The 16,134-nt window shown below is 44.6% G+C and overlaps 1 protein-coding gene across 1 annotated transcript in view; it reads right to left on the bottom strand.

Annotated features, from left to right (window-relative positions):
- nfxl1 (nuclear transcription factor, X-box binding-like 1) overlaps nucleotides 1-16,134 on the bottom strand; it is a gene marked incomplete at both ends in the record, with an annotated part of 89,214 nt that overhangs the window by 25,797 nt on the left and 47,283 nt on the right. Inside the window, 4 exons of the mRNA XM_083640835.1 lie at nucleotides 956-1,110; nucleotides 7,773-7,901; nucleotides 8,589-8,610; nucleotides 15,788-15,879. Coding sequence (XP_083496961.1) covers nucleotides 956-1,110; nucleotides 7,773-7,901; nucleotides 8,589-8,610; nucleotides 15,788-15,879 — 398 coding nt within the window. The remainder of the gene's footprint in view (nucleotides 1-955; nucleotides 1,111-7,772; nucleotides 7,902-8,588; nucleotides 8,611-15,787; nucleotides 15,880-16,134) is intronic.

Below are 16,134 nucleotides of genomic sequence, written 5' to 3'. Positions count from 1 at the left end.
ACATCATGAATTTATTGAACTTGAAAAAAATTGTCTTGTGCTCTGTAATTAGCAGTGATGACGAACACCCCTCATCTCTGTTGTCATGGAAACAGCAGTGACATCCTCTCTTGATGGTATTGATTTTTCTATTGTGTTTCTATTTTCTATGTTTGAGACAGACAGGCAAAGGACCTGTCTCAAACAGACTGATATCACAGGATATTGTGAAGAGGGCAATGTGCATAGCTACTGTCTACTGGAAACTGAAAGTATTCTAATTTTGAAAGATAGACCATTTTAGGCGAACAGGAAATAAACTGAGGCCCAAACTGTTTCCTTGCAACAGAATTCCATTAAAACAGTCTATAGAAAGATGCTGTATTCTATTCTTGAAATGTTTTATATTTTTGAAAGATTATTTTGTTTCAAATTGTTTTATTATAACAGCACATGCTATTTCTCCAAGTTCTCTCTTTATTACCAAAGAATTCATCAGTAATACAGTTAAGATGGAAAAAATATGAATGTGTTGCACTGTATGTGTATGGTGGTCCTAAATTTTGTGCTGGTGCTCCTAAAATGTTGTGCTGGTGCAGCTAAATTTTGTGCTGGTGCTCCTAAACTTTTGTGCTGGTGCAGCTAAATTTTGTGCTGGTGCTCCTAAACTTTTGTGCTGGTGCAGCTAAATTTTGTGCTGGTGCTCCTAAACTTTTGTGCTGGTGCAGCTAAATTTTGTGCTGGTGCTCCTAAACTTTTGTGCTGGTGCAGCTAAATTTTGTGCTGGTGCTCCTAAACTTTTGTGCTGGTGCAGCTAAATTTTGTGCTGGTGCTCATAAAATTTGCCCTGGTGCTCCTAAATTTGTGTGCTGATGCTCCTAAATGTGTGTGCTGGTGCTCCTAAATTTTTGTGCTGGGGCTCCTAAAATGTTCTGCACGGAGCACCAGGTGTGTGTGTGTTTGTGTGTATACCGACCTGCACTCCACATACAGCATGCTGATCTTGCAGTGGCAGCGCTGGCGGATCATCTGGCCGCAGGGGGGGCAGTCGCCACGGTGACAAAGGAGGGGGCAGGGGTGGGGGCAGCTGGGGGGACGGGGGTTAATGCAGCCCTCCTCACACACCTCACACTGCAGAGAGAGAGAGCGAGAGAGAGAGGGATTGATTATTGATCCGACCGATATCAAGTTCATGAAAGCTTTTTTGTCTTTTAAGTCACCAAGTCAGAAGTAAAGACGCGTCTCAGCTATTCAAACTGTGACTCGAGTCCGTCATGTGACTTGAGTCCAAGTCATGTGACTCAAGTCCGTCATGTGACTCGAGTCCCCACCTCAAAAACATAATATTAACTCATTGAGTGCCAGCCACTTTTGGAGAACGGACGCTCCCAGTGCCAGAGTTTCAGAGCGTTTTCAGTGATTTCTCGAGGCCCACAGAATATTGTGTGATATTACTATGTAAACACTGAACACGCACAAAGAACGATGAGACTCTCTTCTATCATCTGCAAAAAAAAGTTTATTGATCCCATTTTCCGTTCTTTAGTTATGAGCCGGAGAAGATAGCTTGATTTAACCAAAAACAGCAATTTTTTTCTAGAAGCTGAGATAATGAGCCTTTTGTGAAATTAAACATTTCAAGCACATCACTGACTCTGAATCTAATATTTTCTAATGTAGTCACACCTCAAATAAAACAGTGAAGGCCAGGGAATTTTGTTTGGCAGAATAATATTTTTTAGCTGCAACCAGCAGCGCTGGATTTGCTGCTGGTGGGCATCGGATATTCTGGCTTGCGTTTGTCAATCCTGTCCTGCTGTCTGGGTCTGTCTGGGTGTTGTGTGCTGCTCTGCGTGCCCCCTACCCCCCCGCCTCAACTGCACACTCCTCCTCCGTATGGGAGTGTCTCTGGTGGCTCTCTGCTGAGTTTGCTGTGCACAGTGAAGGGTGCGCGACATCCAGCTTTTTTACAGCGTTCCGCGTGTGTTTGTCACCGGCAACCATGCTTCCAGTTGAGAATAATAACAACTCCACGGCTGATCATGCGGATGTGCTGTCGCAACGGACACGGAGCGGCTCAATTGTGGGAGCAGATTGGCTGCTGCAGGCACAGCTAACGTTATGCTTCATGCATATCGATGCATACGGATGCGATGCGATTTCCGTTTCCCCAACGACGACTTCTTTGTTTTTTCCTTGCCTTTCTGTTATCTGGAGAGCACTGTCGCCACCTAGGGGTTCTGTAAAATAGGTTAGACACATTCAATAGCTCCCATATTGTAAGAGGCGATGTAAGAGGCTTAGATCGACATCCCCCCGTCAAAAAACGCAATTGACGACTTTAGTCGTCTTTGGCACTCTACGTCACTATTTGAATTGACGACTAAAGTCGTCATTGGCACTCAATGAGTTAATGATACTTTCCATATTTCTTGAAGCTGACTCACATGACTCGAGTCCAAGTCATGTGAATTGAGTCCAAGTCATGTGACTCGAGTCGTCACCCGATTCGAGTCCCCACCTCAAAAACATAAAATATTAACTCATTCATGGCCAAAGACGTCTTTGACGTGTTATCAGGAATAGCCCAGAGGGCCAATGACGTGTTTGACGTGTTTTTGTTTTTATTAGTGCAGCGCGTAGTTCAAACACTTCCCCAGCCTGTGACATGTTATCAGGTCCCTAGCCTCAAAGACAAAGCCGACAACACGCGATCAAACACATACCGCAGCTGTTGTCTGAAATGAGCAGGAGGAAAAACAGAGAAACGCGCTTCCTTGTGCAGAGGAGAAACGCCATTGAAACGCCCCTCGGCACGCTGCACTGGTCGCCTTGCTGCAGGGCGAACCTGGATTGATTTGTTCGCGGTAGTCAAACCCGTGACGAACATGATCGATCCGGTTCCAGCGCCTGGTCCCAAAGCCAAGCCGGACCCGTTCCTGTGTCGCAGCATTCGTCCCAGCCCGAACGAGAGGAGGAAAACGATGCAGAGGCAGAGGAGGCTAGACGCTGATCTCAGACCAGATGGGTGTTCCCCTCCTATGCTAATTTGCGGGGGAAGGAGGTGCGATCCAGCAGCAGCTGTGGACAGAACTCTCTCTGTGTGTGTGTGTGTGTGTGTGTGTGTGTGTGTGTGTCTGTCTGTCTGTCTGTCTGTCTGTCTGTCTGTCTGTCTGTGTGTCTGTCTGCACACTCACTCACACTGAGTAAACTGTATTGTTGAATGTAAAAAAAGCACTTCATGTATATATATATATATATATTTATTTTTTTTGTCATTTGTGTCATAATGAATAATATTTACATGTCCGATGTCAATACAGTTCAAAATAAAAGAATTGAGAGCGAGTTCTGCCTGAGATTGTGTGCTTTACAAAAATGGCCTTTTCTCCTGTTTGTCTTCTCAGAGAGACCTTTTTGGTGAAAACAGGGTGTATATAAATGGCTATAAGTAGAGTACAGAACATGCTAAAAGCTCACTTTTTTCCCCCTGGTGAACCCAGAGACGTACATCTTCATTTTGAGGTATTGCAAATCACTTTGGTGCTAATAGATAATTTACTGTGGGTCTTGAAAGATGACCAACAATTATGAAAATCTTTGGCCTGTGCTAAATATTGGCAGTCCTAAACTGGCCATGAATGAGTTAATGATACTTTCCATATTTCTTGAAGCTAATGTAATTACTAGAGGTGGGACCAAGTCATTGTTTTGCAAGTCACAAGTGTCAAGTCTTTGCACTCAACTCCCAACTCAAGACAGGCAAGTCCCGAGTCAAGTTCCAAGTCCTAAACCTTGAGTTTCGAGTCATAAACAAGTCATCTCCGTCCATCTCCATAGTTTTTGTATGTGAACAAAATTATCTTTGGTATATTTTTTTCCAGCTGACGCTCAGTAACGTAATTTCTTCATGGTTCTCTGTTGCAACGTGATTGGATGCTGTAAGATTGGCTCAAACAACATGGATCTGGGAAATGAGGTATCGACTTGCTGGGGATGAATAGCGTTAACGTTAGCTGAGTCATGAAATGAAGGTCTGTAATTTGGGGAAACTAAGCCCCCAACTATTACGCTTCACTTCCTTGTTTGTACGTTCAGAAATTAGCCATATTTGACCGTTTCTACTTGTACTCTCTACTTTGCTTACCTTTCTGCAGAGTTTATAACTGATTTGCGGGGGGCGGGGCTCCAAATATCCCCAAATGTTGTCTTGACTCGTTTCAGTGAGAGGAGTAGCTAATCACACCGCTAATCAAGCGAAACACATTTCACTTCATATACGGAAATGGATTTAAAAGTTCCACGCAACTTGACACTGTCAAGCCGATCTACAACGCAGACACCAAAACATCCATAGTAATAGTGCAGCAACAGGCTTTCAGAGGGCAGTGTGGGAATGACAGAGCAGTCATTCCCTGATTAGAAGTCACTGTACCGATTAGAGAAGCATGCAGGGGGAACTTGGCATTTTATTTATCTGACATTATATGGGCTGGGGTAGGAGTCTGTCTGTGGTACAACTCTGCTCAGTTAAAGTACCAGTCAAATACTTTGGCCCAGAATCCCATCAGTGAAAGGCAGAACCAATAGGCATGAGACAGAGTGTCATCTGACACCTGACACCTGTCACACAGGTGAGACAGAGGGGAAGATATTGTGCAACTCATGCATAGAGACAAGCATGAAATAGGCCACGCCCATCATGGGGGAAAAGCTCCGTTCATTTCCACACACCAGCGTCATTTTCCTTGAATTAAACATAGCTAAAAGCTGTTGTGTGGTGGGGCTGCGCAGACAACAAATGTAAAAAATCGGCAGTTAAAGTTCTTTTGTACTCCTGAGCAAAACAAGGAAGCCATTGAGAATCGGCGAGAAGAAAAATATGGATCTAGCTGTCAATAAGTAAGTTGGAGTGTTCATCTTCCGTATATACTGTACGATCTTTTTGTGCAACACGCAACCATGCACGTGACATAGGAGAACACCAGGATTGGAGGGGGGGTTTCCGTTTTCCCTCGTCTTGGGCATGGCTTCTGAATGATGACGCGTTACGCAGTGTCTCTATTCACCTTATGTAGCCACGCCCATTTGACCCGGTTGTGTGGTCGTGTGACGACTTCCAGCTAAAAAAAAAGAAAAAGAAAATTGCTGGCTGCTCTAATATCATCTAACTCTGAATTAACTAATAATTTAGCCAATTGTATGTAACATACCAAATAAAAGCAAACGGCAATGTCTAAGAATGCAACGCCATGTAACTGGCTCGTTAAGTCTCGCATTCCAGGGAATTACGTTAACGTCTGCAGGTCTTATTGACGTTAGTGGCTCGAGCGCTCGGAGGAGAGAAAACTATCTGAAGCTTTCTTTGTTGGAGTCCAGGTATGTTTTACAAGAAAGTGCTCGTCATTGTCGACGATAACGTTATCTGACCTGGCTAACAGTGGATACTCGCTTGCTTGCTGTGTACCGAGCTCAAAGTAGTAGGCCACGTTCTTTATTTTATCCCTTCACTGTCCGCTCCAAAAACAACTCTCTTATTTTGCGCCATGACCGCCGGAAGTGTTAACAGGACCCGGAAGAATTTGGCCCACTGTCTGAACATAAAGTGAATAGTATAGTGAAGACAATGAGCGAATTTAAATTGGATCAGCCGCATCTACTTAGGGCCTACAAATGAACCCTTCAGCCGGAGGCAGAACTCGCCATCTTCGGCTGCTCGAGTGGAAGTCCCACTCTTCACCTTCTTTTCAATTGTGGTTGACGGACATGATCTCTATAAGGATGGAGAGACTCCGCTTCCTGAGAACCAGCTCACTTAAAAAATGTCTAACCAGCTGGGACCCGTTTCTAGCCTACCTCGATGAGGTTAGGGGTGACGGGTGACTCGCCCGGCTAGTTTCTCATGGACCCTTTGCATGGGATCCCATGCACAACATCTCTTACAAGCACATAAGCACCTTATGTGGCTTGTAGCACCAAGTTGTAATATTGACTGCCGAGGATGTATGCTTTTCCTTTCTTTTCTTTTCTTCTCCTGTCTGAGCCTGTTTGTCAGTTTTGTTTTGTTTGTGTTCTGTTCTAAAAAATATTGAAAATAAAATATTGAAAGAAAAAAGAAAAAAGTAACTGTCCCATCAAAATGATTGCAAAGCTGTTAAGCTAAATTTAGTTAGTTAGTTAATGGGGGCTTTAATAACATACTTTTAATCTCTAGTTTTGGGGGAATGTATCAAGTATTTTCAAGTACAAATGAAGTCTCATACCTGCCAACACTCCCGATGTTTGCGGGAGTCTCCCTATTTTTAACCATTTCCCCGAAATCTCATGATTTCAATCAAATGGCTGAAGCAGGCTCAGTTTTAAAGCCAGAGTGAAGTATCTGCTATCATGAAACTAGCTTGTTGCTCCAAAGTTAGGCTAAATCTTGGCAAGGGAAAAACTGGCATGCCCATTTTCAAACGGGTCCCTCACCTCGATATCTGAATGAACAGGAAAGTCTCTGGGCCATATCTTCGCAAAAGCGGTAATTTAGCGTTTGCGCTCGTTTAACGCCACGCGCAATGCAAATTGGGGGCGGACACATGTGCATGCCTGTTATAATTGTACTGGGCATAGGCGTGCCACATGCCAAAGCAGGCGTTTCAGTGCTAAAATGTGCGGATAGATGGCATTATCCTATCGTCAGCAGCAAGCAATTACTTTGCGCTAAGAGCTTTGAAAAGGACGTATTAGCGCTAAATACCTCTCTGCGCTGGAGTGCACCATAATCTCTGTGCTGGGCAGCACAGTGCAAAGTAATTAATTGCTTTTGGATATGTCATTAAGCACAGCATTGCCACGCCAGCACATCAAATTCTGCTGCAAAAATTGGGTATTAGCAAATAATTCAGTGAGTCAATCAACTATAACTCACTGAGAAACTTTTATCACATCGCAAAGAGGGAAATTAATTGAGAAAACTTGTTGGACAATGGACATAGGCTATTCACCTTCACCTATCCCATAACCCGGAGGGTCGTTGGCACCATAGACGAATAAGCTCTCTCCATCTCTGTCTGTCCTCAGCACGAGTGAGTCCACTCTATTACACATGGAGAGAATTACAGCATATTGCATGCCTCGCGTAAACAGCGATCGCAAGATGGGAATCTGATTGGTTTTGATTGACGTAATGCCCAGCATTGCCTGGCCACACCCGTGAATAATTCTGGTACTTAAGACCGCCCAAATCCCGTTTGTGCAGGCATTTTGGGGGCGCAGATGATTTTGGCACGGCTCTAATTTGCGCCTGCGACACGTGCTGTGAACTTTTCCGCATCCCTGCCGAGAATTGCATCCCCAACATATTTTGGGGCTCTTTTAACTTAGAAATCAGGGAGGTCATGTCTACACAGACAATTATATCACTTTTAAACAGTTACATTTCTGTATAAATCATTACAATATGCTCCCGTGAGGTGGGGATGCTGCCGGGCGGGGGTGCAAAACTCAGCATAACACCTGGACAAATGTGCAAGGCAGACCGGTATCTTCCCTGCCTTAAGGCACGCGCAAACAGGTGCACAAGCGCAAATATGGGATATCGCCTGTATGAAGATAGGGCCCCTCTGTCTTTTTCACAGTCTAATGTTGGCAGGTATGAAAAGGCGAGTCTAAAGTCATCAAATTTGCCTAGAGTCGAAGTCATGTGACTCGAGTCCACATCTCTGGTAATTACATGAGTAAAACGTTACAATATGCAGACTGTAGTTTCCGGCAGTGACGCCTCCTAACGAGCTTAATGAGGTCGTTACCTGGCTCTTGTTGCCATCGGTGATGGTGTGACACTCCTTGGTGCAGCTGTGGTTGCCGCAGGTCAAAGGTCGCCCACAAGGTCGACTACAGGAGAAACGCCCCTGACGATGACACGGCACCGGGCTCACCTACACATATGCATGCGGGCGCGCGTACACACACACACACACACACACACACACACACACACACACACACACACACACACACACACACACACACACAATACAGATCTCTTTCTGAAACCACAAGTGTTTCTAAAACCTTGTCTGAAGGTGAATGAGTGTGTGTGTGTGTGTGTGTGTGTGTCTGTCTGTCTAAGAGAGAGAGGGAGAGAGAGAGAGAGTGTGTGTGTGTGTGAGTGTGTGTGTGTGTGTGTGTGTGTGTGTGAGAGAGAGAGTGTGTGTGTTGAATACTAAACCACTAAATGGGATGAAATGCAAGGGCGTGATAGAGAGAAGGACGAGTACAATGGATGGAGAGAGAGGTGGATAGGAAAAAGAAGAGAAGACGTGAGAGATTAAGAGAGAAAGACAAACAGACAGAGAGAGAGAGCGAGGGGAAGAGAGAGAGACACTCCTAGGCAGGCAGAGAGAGAGAGAGAGAGTTGAATGGATCACATTAAATTGCTCATAATAATAGGAAGAGGACAAGCTAGTGGAGGACATTGGGAAGAAGGAGACAGAAGTCTGCGGAGAGGAGAGGAAAGGAAAAGAGAGGTGAGAAGGGAGGAGACATGAAGGAGTGATGAAAAGCTAGAGAAGAGACCTCTGACTGTAGGAGGAGGTCATTTAGTAAGGTGCAGTGTGTCTCACCTCATGTTCTCCAAAACAGGCCCTGTAGGAACACAGAGCACAGCAGAGGGTTAGTGCACCGCCCACTCAGGACGTCCTGCTCACTCACATCCCCCATCCCACGCCCCGCTGTCTGCCTTAAGGCCCCATCACATGATCCATGGTAACAAACCACTCTGTGCCCACTGTGCCAATGTCTGCCTAGAGACCCAATCACCGCAACGTTGTGCTAACAACAAAGGTCACTTCTGGGTAGACACCTGCTGATTGATTTGAATTGTGGAGATATCACAAAATTGTTTATTGTTTATATCCGTTGTCGTTTTCAGCTGTAATTGGAAGGTTCAAGATAAACCCTAGTTAAACACGGTGGGACGACCCATCTGACGTTTGGTTGTGCTTATTTTATGTACTGTGTTGATCAACCAAATCTATTCAATGTGACAGCTCACCACCGGTCGGCCTAGCTGCTAGTTTTGGCTTAACTCAAGCCAGTGTTTCCCCTACCATTCTACAGTTCTAAAATTATTATCATCATCTTTTCTTTCTTTTTTTTTGCTTTTTTTCCCCTGCTCTCCCCAAAATTTCAATAAACCTTTATGGCATATTATTACAATACAACAATACTGGTGTTAACGGTTTTGGCAGTAATAGAAGATGCAAAATCATTCAAAACAATAAGCATTTTGCTTTTAGAAGCATCGTGCCAGCATGCGGCGCTGTTCCAAACGTGTCTGTCAACGTGTGTCGTTGCCTGGGAAACGCACATCCCGTAATACAACTGTTCGCATCGCATCCCATAGTATGATGATACTTTCGATTGCGAACATAGATGCGAACAGGTTAGCTAAAAGTTTACATTACATTACGTCATTTGGCAGATGCTTTTATCCAAAGCGACTTACAATAAAACATTTTGTCAACAATAGAGAAATCAACTATGCAACATAATCTATGACAGCTACAACTCTTGAAGGAATAGAGTTTTTTTTTTTTAGAGAGAGAGAAAAGATGTTAGTTCAAGAAGGGGCCAGGTGGAGCCTGAAAAGGTGTGTTTTAAGTTTTTGCTGAAAGATTGGCAGTGAAGCGGCCGTCCTGACCATAGGGGGGAGCTCATTCCACCATTGCAGTGCCAGGGACGAGAAGAGTCACGATCAGGATGAGCGACTTTTGAGCCCCCATAGCGGAGGAGGGGCGAGGCGTCCTGCACTGGTGAAGGAGCGGAGGGAGGTTTAGAGCCTGACCATAGATTGTAGGTAGAGAGGAGCTGACTGGTGTACTGCCCTGTAGGCCAGTACCAGTGTCTTGAATTTGATGCATGCCGAGATGGGAAGCCAGTGCAGGTCCCGGAAGAGGGGAGTGACATGAGAGAATTTGGGTTGGTTGAATACCAGACGGGCTGCAGCGTTCTGAATGAGCTGAAGGTTCTTAGCTGTTTGGGAGGGAAGCACAGTGGTATTGTCAATGGAGATGGAGAGATCTGCGAGAGGGCAGTTTAGCGTCGCCAGCGAGGGCCCCCACCGTTGCGGTCGGGGTACGTTTCGAAATCCCTCCAGGCCTCAATATTTTTATTCTGTGCCCCAACTGGTAAATAGGTCTCCATACTAACGCTAGTGAAAGTGTTGTTATTTAAAGCCCCATTAAGTAAGTTTTCCAAGTTTTACTGTTGGTGAGACTGCGCCCTCTAGGTCCAATAGTATCGATAACGATATCGCCGTTCAAAGTCAACAAAACACAGCGCCAGAAAGCTCTATGTACATGTTGTGACATCGGGTACTCAACCCGTGATGAAATAATAATCCATAGTTCCGTGAAACATCATTTTCGTAGCAAATCCGAATCGAGTTACTTCCTTGTTTTCATGAACACAGCGCTTCCGCTGTACAGCGCATGCGCGCATGCTTTTCTTTTTTCTTTTTTCTTGCTACGGGACGTGGCAGACAAACTGCTTAGTCCCAGTGCTGGCCAATGGAGGGCGGTGTGGGATAAATAAAGACGAGGGTCTCCCTGTTACAAGTCAATCTACCATGTCCTGTGACTAAAAAGCTGTTATATTACAGTAAAAAATGTCAAAAATCTTACTGATTGGGGCTTTAATGAGATATGAATATCTTTTACACTTAACCATTTTCTCAGCTTTGCTGCATTAAATCGTATGTACAGACTTTGTATGTACAGACTTTGTATGTACGTGACGCAGGGTTTGTCTACCCGGATGTTATTGTAAACAACATTGTGATTGGTATATAGCACTATCATGGAGACTATAGAGGATTAAGCATGAATGATGCTAGACATTCAAGATTCAAGATATTTATTGTCACTCCGTTGTACAAGTAAGCACGTGTGAAATTCTTATAGGGGGCTCCATTACAAGACAGTGCAAGTACTGTACAGTAGATACATAATAAAGTAGACACAGTAAGTACATAATCATGTAAAGAGGTAAACAAGTAAATACGTGTAACGTACGTAAATAAGGCAGACAGCGTTAAACACAATAGAACAGAAATAAGAGAATAATAAAAATAGCAGTTTGTCGGTAGAAGGTGCAGTCAGGGCAAGTTGTGCAGCAGTGATGTGACGGTAACAAGGAGAACAGGCTGTTGTGTGGGTGGGTCGAGTCCTTCATGACCTTCTGGGCTTTCCTGAGGCACCTCTGATTGGACAGTTCCTGCAGGTTGGGCAGTCTGCATCTCATGCTGTGCTTGGCTGAGCGCACCACTCTGTCCAGCACTTTGACGGTGCAGCTGCAGAACCAGGCAGTGAAGCTGCCTGTCAGCAGGCTTTCTATGGTGCCTCTGTAGAAGTGTCTGTGTGGACGTACAGTACGGACTGTCACATGGAAATGAGAGACAAACGTGACGAGTAGGGGTGGGAAACACCAGATGCCCACGATACGATACTAAAACGATACTTGAGTCACGATACGATAGTATTGCGATATTGCGATATATTGCGATATTTCTATATATTGTCCAACTGCTTTTCCTACCTTTTCCTTGACCTCACCGGAAGTAAAACATGCAGTGTTTTTTTTTGCCCTACATGTAGGCTACATTATTAAGCTTCTCTGGACTCAATACGCCACTGCAGGCGTGGACTGCAACATCGGGCACTTCGGGCAGATGCCCGGTGGCCTGACATGGCATGGCCTGCAAAAATATATATATATATCGATACTTGGCGTCCAAATATCGATACAATATCGTCAGGCAAAATATCACGATACTATGGTGTATTGATTTTTCCCCCCACCCCTACGAGAAGACATTTTGCCCTTTTATACTCCGTGTGGTTTCTCCTCGCTGAAGTGACCGTTATTTTGAAAACTCCACTTTGTCCACCCAGTTAGAAGATCTAGGATGTGCACGGCAAGGCGAAAACCCGTCGGAAGCCTCACGAAGGGACGTGCCTGCTGGTGTGACCTGACTTGGCCGCACGGACACTCGCGACCCCCACGGATACGTCAAGCATAATTTACACTTTTCTCATAAGAATGTCTGTCAAGATAATAAAATAATATTAAACAATGAAGATGTTGCAATGAGACAATCTCATCACAGAAGAAGGCTGGCTCTGATGAGACCACCACTTGTTGGTATTTGCCATACAAGACCAGTGAGGTAAATTGGTCCAGTCCAAACTGCTGACGATTAAAATAAAATCCCCAAAAGTTGATCCACGCAAACGCTACTTTCACCAGTCACCAAAACAGGAACATGTTGAACATGTTGTTTTTCTCCAAAAATGCGTGAGGCTTCCTGCAGTTGTGTGGGATCGAGGTCCAAACACTTTCTCACCACAAACGAACCGTACCAGTTTGTTTGGAACCAGATCGACCTCGTCTCGGTCTGCTGGTTTTGTCCCATGGGAGTGTGATGTGCTGTGTTGTTCACACCTGCTCAAATAAACCACACCAAGGGGGGAAATTATCCTGGTTTTCAAACAACTGCCCCAAATAAGCCAGGTGTGAATACAGCTTTACTGCTAGTTTTTAGTCTTTATGGTGTTTTATTGTTTTTGGACAACAGAGCCTCCAGAGGGTCCTCCAACACACACGCACGAACGAACGCACGCACGCACGCACGCACGCACGCGCACGCACACACACACACACACACACACACACACACACACACACACACAGGCAGTAGTGTTGGTTGTTGAGTGTGTCAGAAAGCTGCAGGCAGCTGGCACTCCGAAGAGTGTGTGTTTGTGTGTACAGTGTGTGTGTGTAGTGTGTAGAGAGGCACAACACTGCACTGTGTACACACACACACACACACACACACTCTGGCCAACATCCAGTGTGTGTGTGAGGTACTCTATAGCCAACAGCCACAAACATGAGTGACGCTGATGAGGGTGTGTGTTGTACGTTCAGATATGGGCGCACGCACAAACACACACGCACACACACACACACACACACATACACACTGAGGTGTTTTGGTCGTGTCACGGGACATTAGAGCTGAGATATCAAACACACTGCATGCTGTGTGTGTGTGTGTGTGTGTGTGTGTGTGTGTGTGTGTGTGTGTGTGTGTGTGTGTGTGTGTGTGTGTGTGTGCGTGTGTGTGTGTGTATGTGTGTGTGCACGCGTGCATATGTGTGTGTGGTCTGGACACCACATGGTGAAAACAAAGAACAATGGCTCTCATGTTCCAGCCAGACTCCCTGTGTCTCTACTGGACTTCACTTCTACTCTATTCTGTCTGTAGTCGCTCTACATTCTGTCATGCTGTTGTATCATCTGATCGTACACATATACGACACAAATATGATTTATGTATGTATATATAGCTATGTAATGATGAGGGATAATCCTGACAGGGTCCTCAGGTTCTGATCACCCTGTTGTTGTTGTTGTTTTTGTTTGTTTTGTTGTTGTTTTACATTTCTTATATTGAAATATACAACAGTTCGCTCCGGGGGAGCAATTTGATTGGACAAGAGGGATCCTAGCCTTGCTGATATTTCACGATAACATCATGGGCGCTTCACTCTGTATATATCACTCCGCTTCACAGCTGTTCTAAACGTGTCCTTGCTACGTTCAAAGCTGCGTTCAGGGACAACGATACTGTAAGGATTTAACTTTAATTATGAACAGTCAACTGAAATTGTCTGTGCTAAGCTCAAAGTAGCTAACGTTAGCGTAGCTAGCTTGCAGTCAGGAAACTGCAGGCAGGAATTTGACCTGTTGTTGTTGTTGCTTGCTTGGCAGACAGAAATCATCTGTTGTCGCAAATGACTTAAAACAATGCTATTATTACTTGATGAACAGCTTTGTTTATGCTGTACAACTGTTGTATAAAAGCAACATCACACTCGAGGTCGTGCTGTTGTTGTCTAATATTGTCACGGCTGTGATTATCTTCGACTGAATCACAGCCGTGACGATACAAGATCACTCCCTCTCATGTGATATTGCTTCAATAAACTAGAACGACCGCACCGCGGATTTATGCCTCCGCCATTAGTTCATTCTTGAGTCCAAATCGCCATTTGAGGCAAATTGGAAGAAATTCTGTCAAGGCGTTCCTGAGATGTTGCATTACAGAGCTTGGAAATTGGGTGTGTGAGGTCACAGTGACCTTGAACTTTGACCTTTAACCCTCAAAGTCTAATCAGTTTATCCTTGAGTCCAAGTCGATGTTTGAGACAAATTTGATGAAATTCCGTCAAGGCGTTCCTCAGATATCGCGTTAACGAACATCGTACGGACAGACGGACGTACGGACAACCCGGATCCATCCTTTTTATGCCTCCGGCCTGGCTATCGCCGGCGGAGGCATAAAAAGGACACAAGACACCATAACAACAGAGAAGATATTAAGCAAGAAAACAACAACAGTGTTTGCTTATTTATTAAATGAAGCATCAGCCAGATATATGGTGTCATATTCATACGTGACAACATGTCCGTCATCAGCACAAAGTTATGGCCCTCTGAGATGAAAACTTGAACCGTGTTTCTCAGTTTGTTGTGCAATTGAGCTCAAGGATGGCAACTTTAGAGAAATACGTTTGACCTGGGGGGTCGTATTGACGGTCGAGTAGCCTATCAGAAGCATGGATTTAAAGGACTCCTTTTCCACTGTTTTGAAGGACACCATATCTTTAGCCAGGTGAGTGGTGACTGCTTCAGTGTCCCGTTTATAAAAATCATCTTCAGCCCAAAACAAACTCAGTGTGCTGTGCACATCTCCCCCTCTCGTGAAATTTGATCTCCTTCGTTCATGTTGCTACTTTGCTTCATCAGTACACAGCTCTCAGTGACTCTGGTAGTTTGTCTATAAACAAACTATATAACTAATAAACATTAGATTAATCACGTTGTCATGTTGCTTATTACTAATGCAATACAAGTTGGATTTAGCCTTGTGAAACCGTCGGCATAGGTTTTGCTGAGGCTGCCTTTTAATTTGCCAGAACCTGGCATTGATACATGTCGGTTCAGCTGGTTGGCATGAAATCAAACCGGTTTAAGATCGTACACCGGACAAAAATGTCATAACCTCAAATTGTGCACTTATTCTTCAGCATTTATTATCTTGAAAATCACTCCAAACAGCCAATTTAGCTCATCTAATATTTGATTATTTTAGCTTCATAAGTAAAATGGTGTGGTTTGTCTTAGACCTCCCGGGCCAGGCAGAACCATCATTCTCGCCCGGTTCTGGCCCCCGGGCCGCATAATGCCCAGGTCTGATCTATACTGATATGATCATGTGGCATTTCTATTGGTTGTTATCAGACGTCATAGCCGTCACCCTACATTTCTGACACTGTCACAATTTGTCCTAGGTTATCTTTGGTTGCAAGACTGTGACAATGGCTGTCTTTCAACCTCTCTCACTGGGCAAGACAAATGTTTTTGTAGCTGCGACCAAAGATAAGATAAGATAAGATAAGATAAGATAAGATAAGATGCCCGTTTCTTTCATGTTGGACATTTTCCGTCTGGGACAGCCCACAATCACACAGTGTGTCAATCTGTGTGTGTCATCTTGTCAGACTCTTGTGGATCCACAGAAATAGAACAGCTGTGTGTTTTTGCCGTACTGCATATGATGCCCATCTGTTAACATGTGGGAGAGTCTGTTCTGACAGCCGTACTGCAGCTGGTGGCATTTCGGCATTTAATCTTCTATCCTCGGCTGTGTGTGTGTGTGTGTGTGTGTGTGTGTGTGTGTGTGTGTGTAACATACGTTGGTATAGGGACATGACAGGGTGGACAGGGGAGGGCTTTCTTCACAAACGCTGGCTCAGACGGCTGCTCCCATGGCCCAGCCAACTGCACCTACACACACACACACACACACACACACACACACACACACACACAGAGGTTGTTGTTGGCGTATTGTGTCAGATGGTGTGATAGGAAGTAGCAGGAAAGGAAGCATTTATCAGACAGATGACAGTGATAAGGTTGACACACATTTATCACAGTCTGTACATGATATACAGTATATACGATCACATTTACGCTTCAAAAATCATAAAAGTGGTCGTCATTTGTGAAGATTCTCTTACTGAACACAAAGATTAGTTT

The sequence above is a fragment of the Poromitra crassiceps genome, assembly GCF_964638095.1.
Source record: "Poromitra crassiceps genome assembly, chromosome: 7".
NCBI lineage: Eukaryota > Metazoa > Chordata > Actinopteri > Beryciformes > Melamphaidae > Poromitra > Poromitra crassiceps.
The sequence above is the reverse complement of the archived record's forward strand: the minus strand, read 5'-3'. Positions and strand labels throughout refer to the sequence as shown.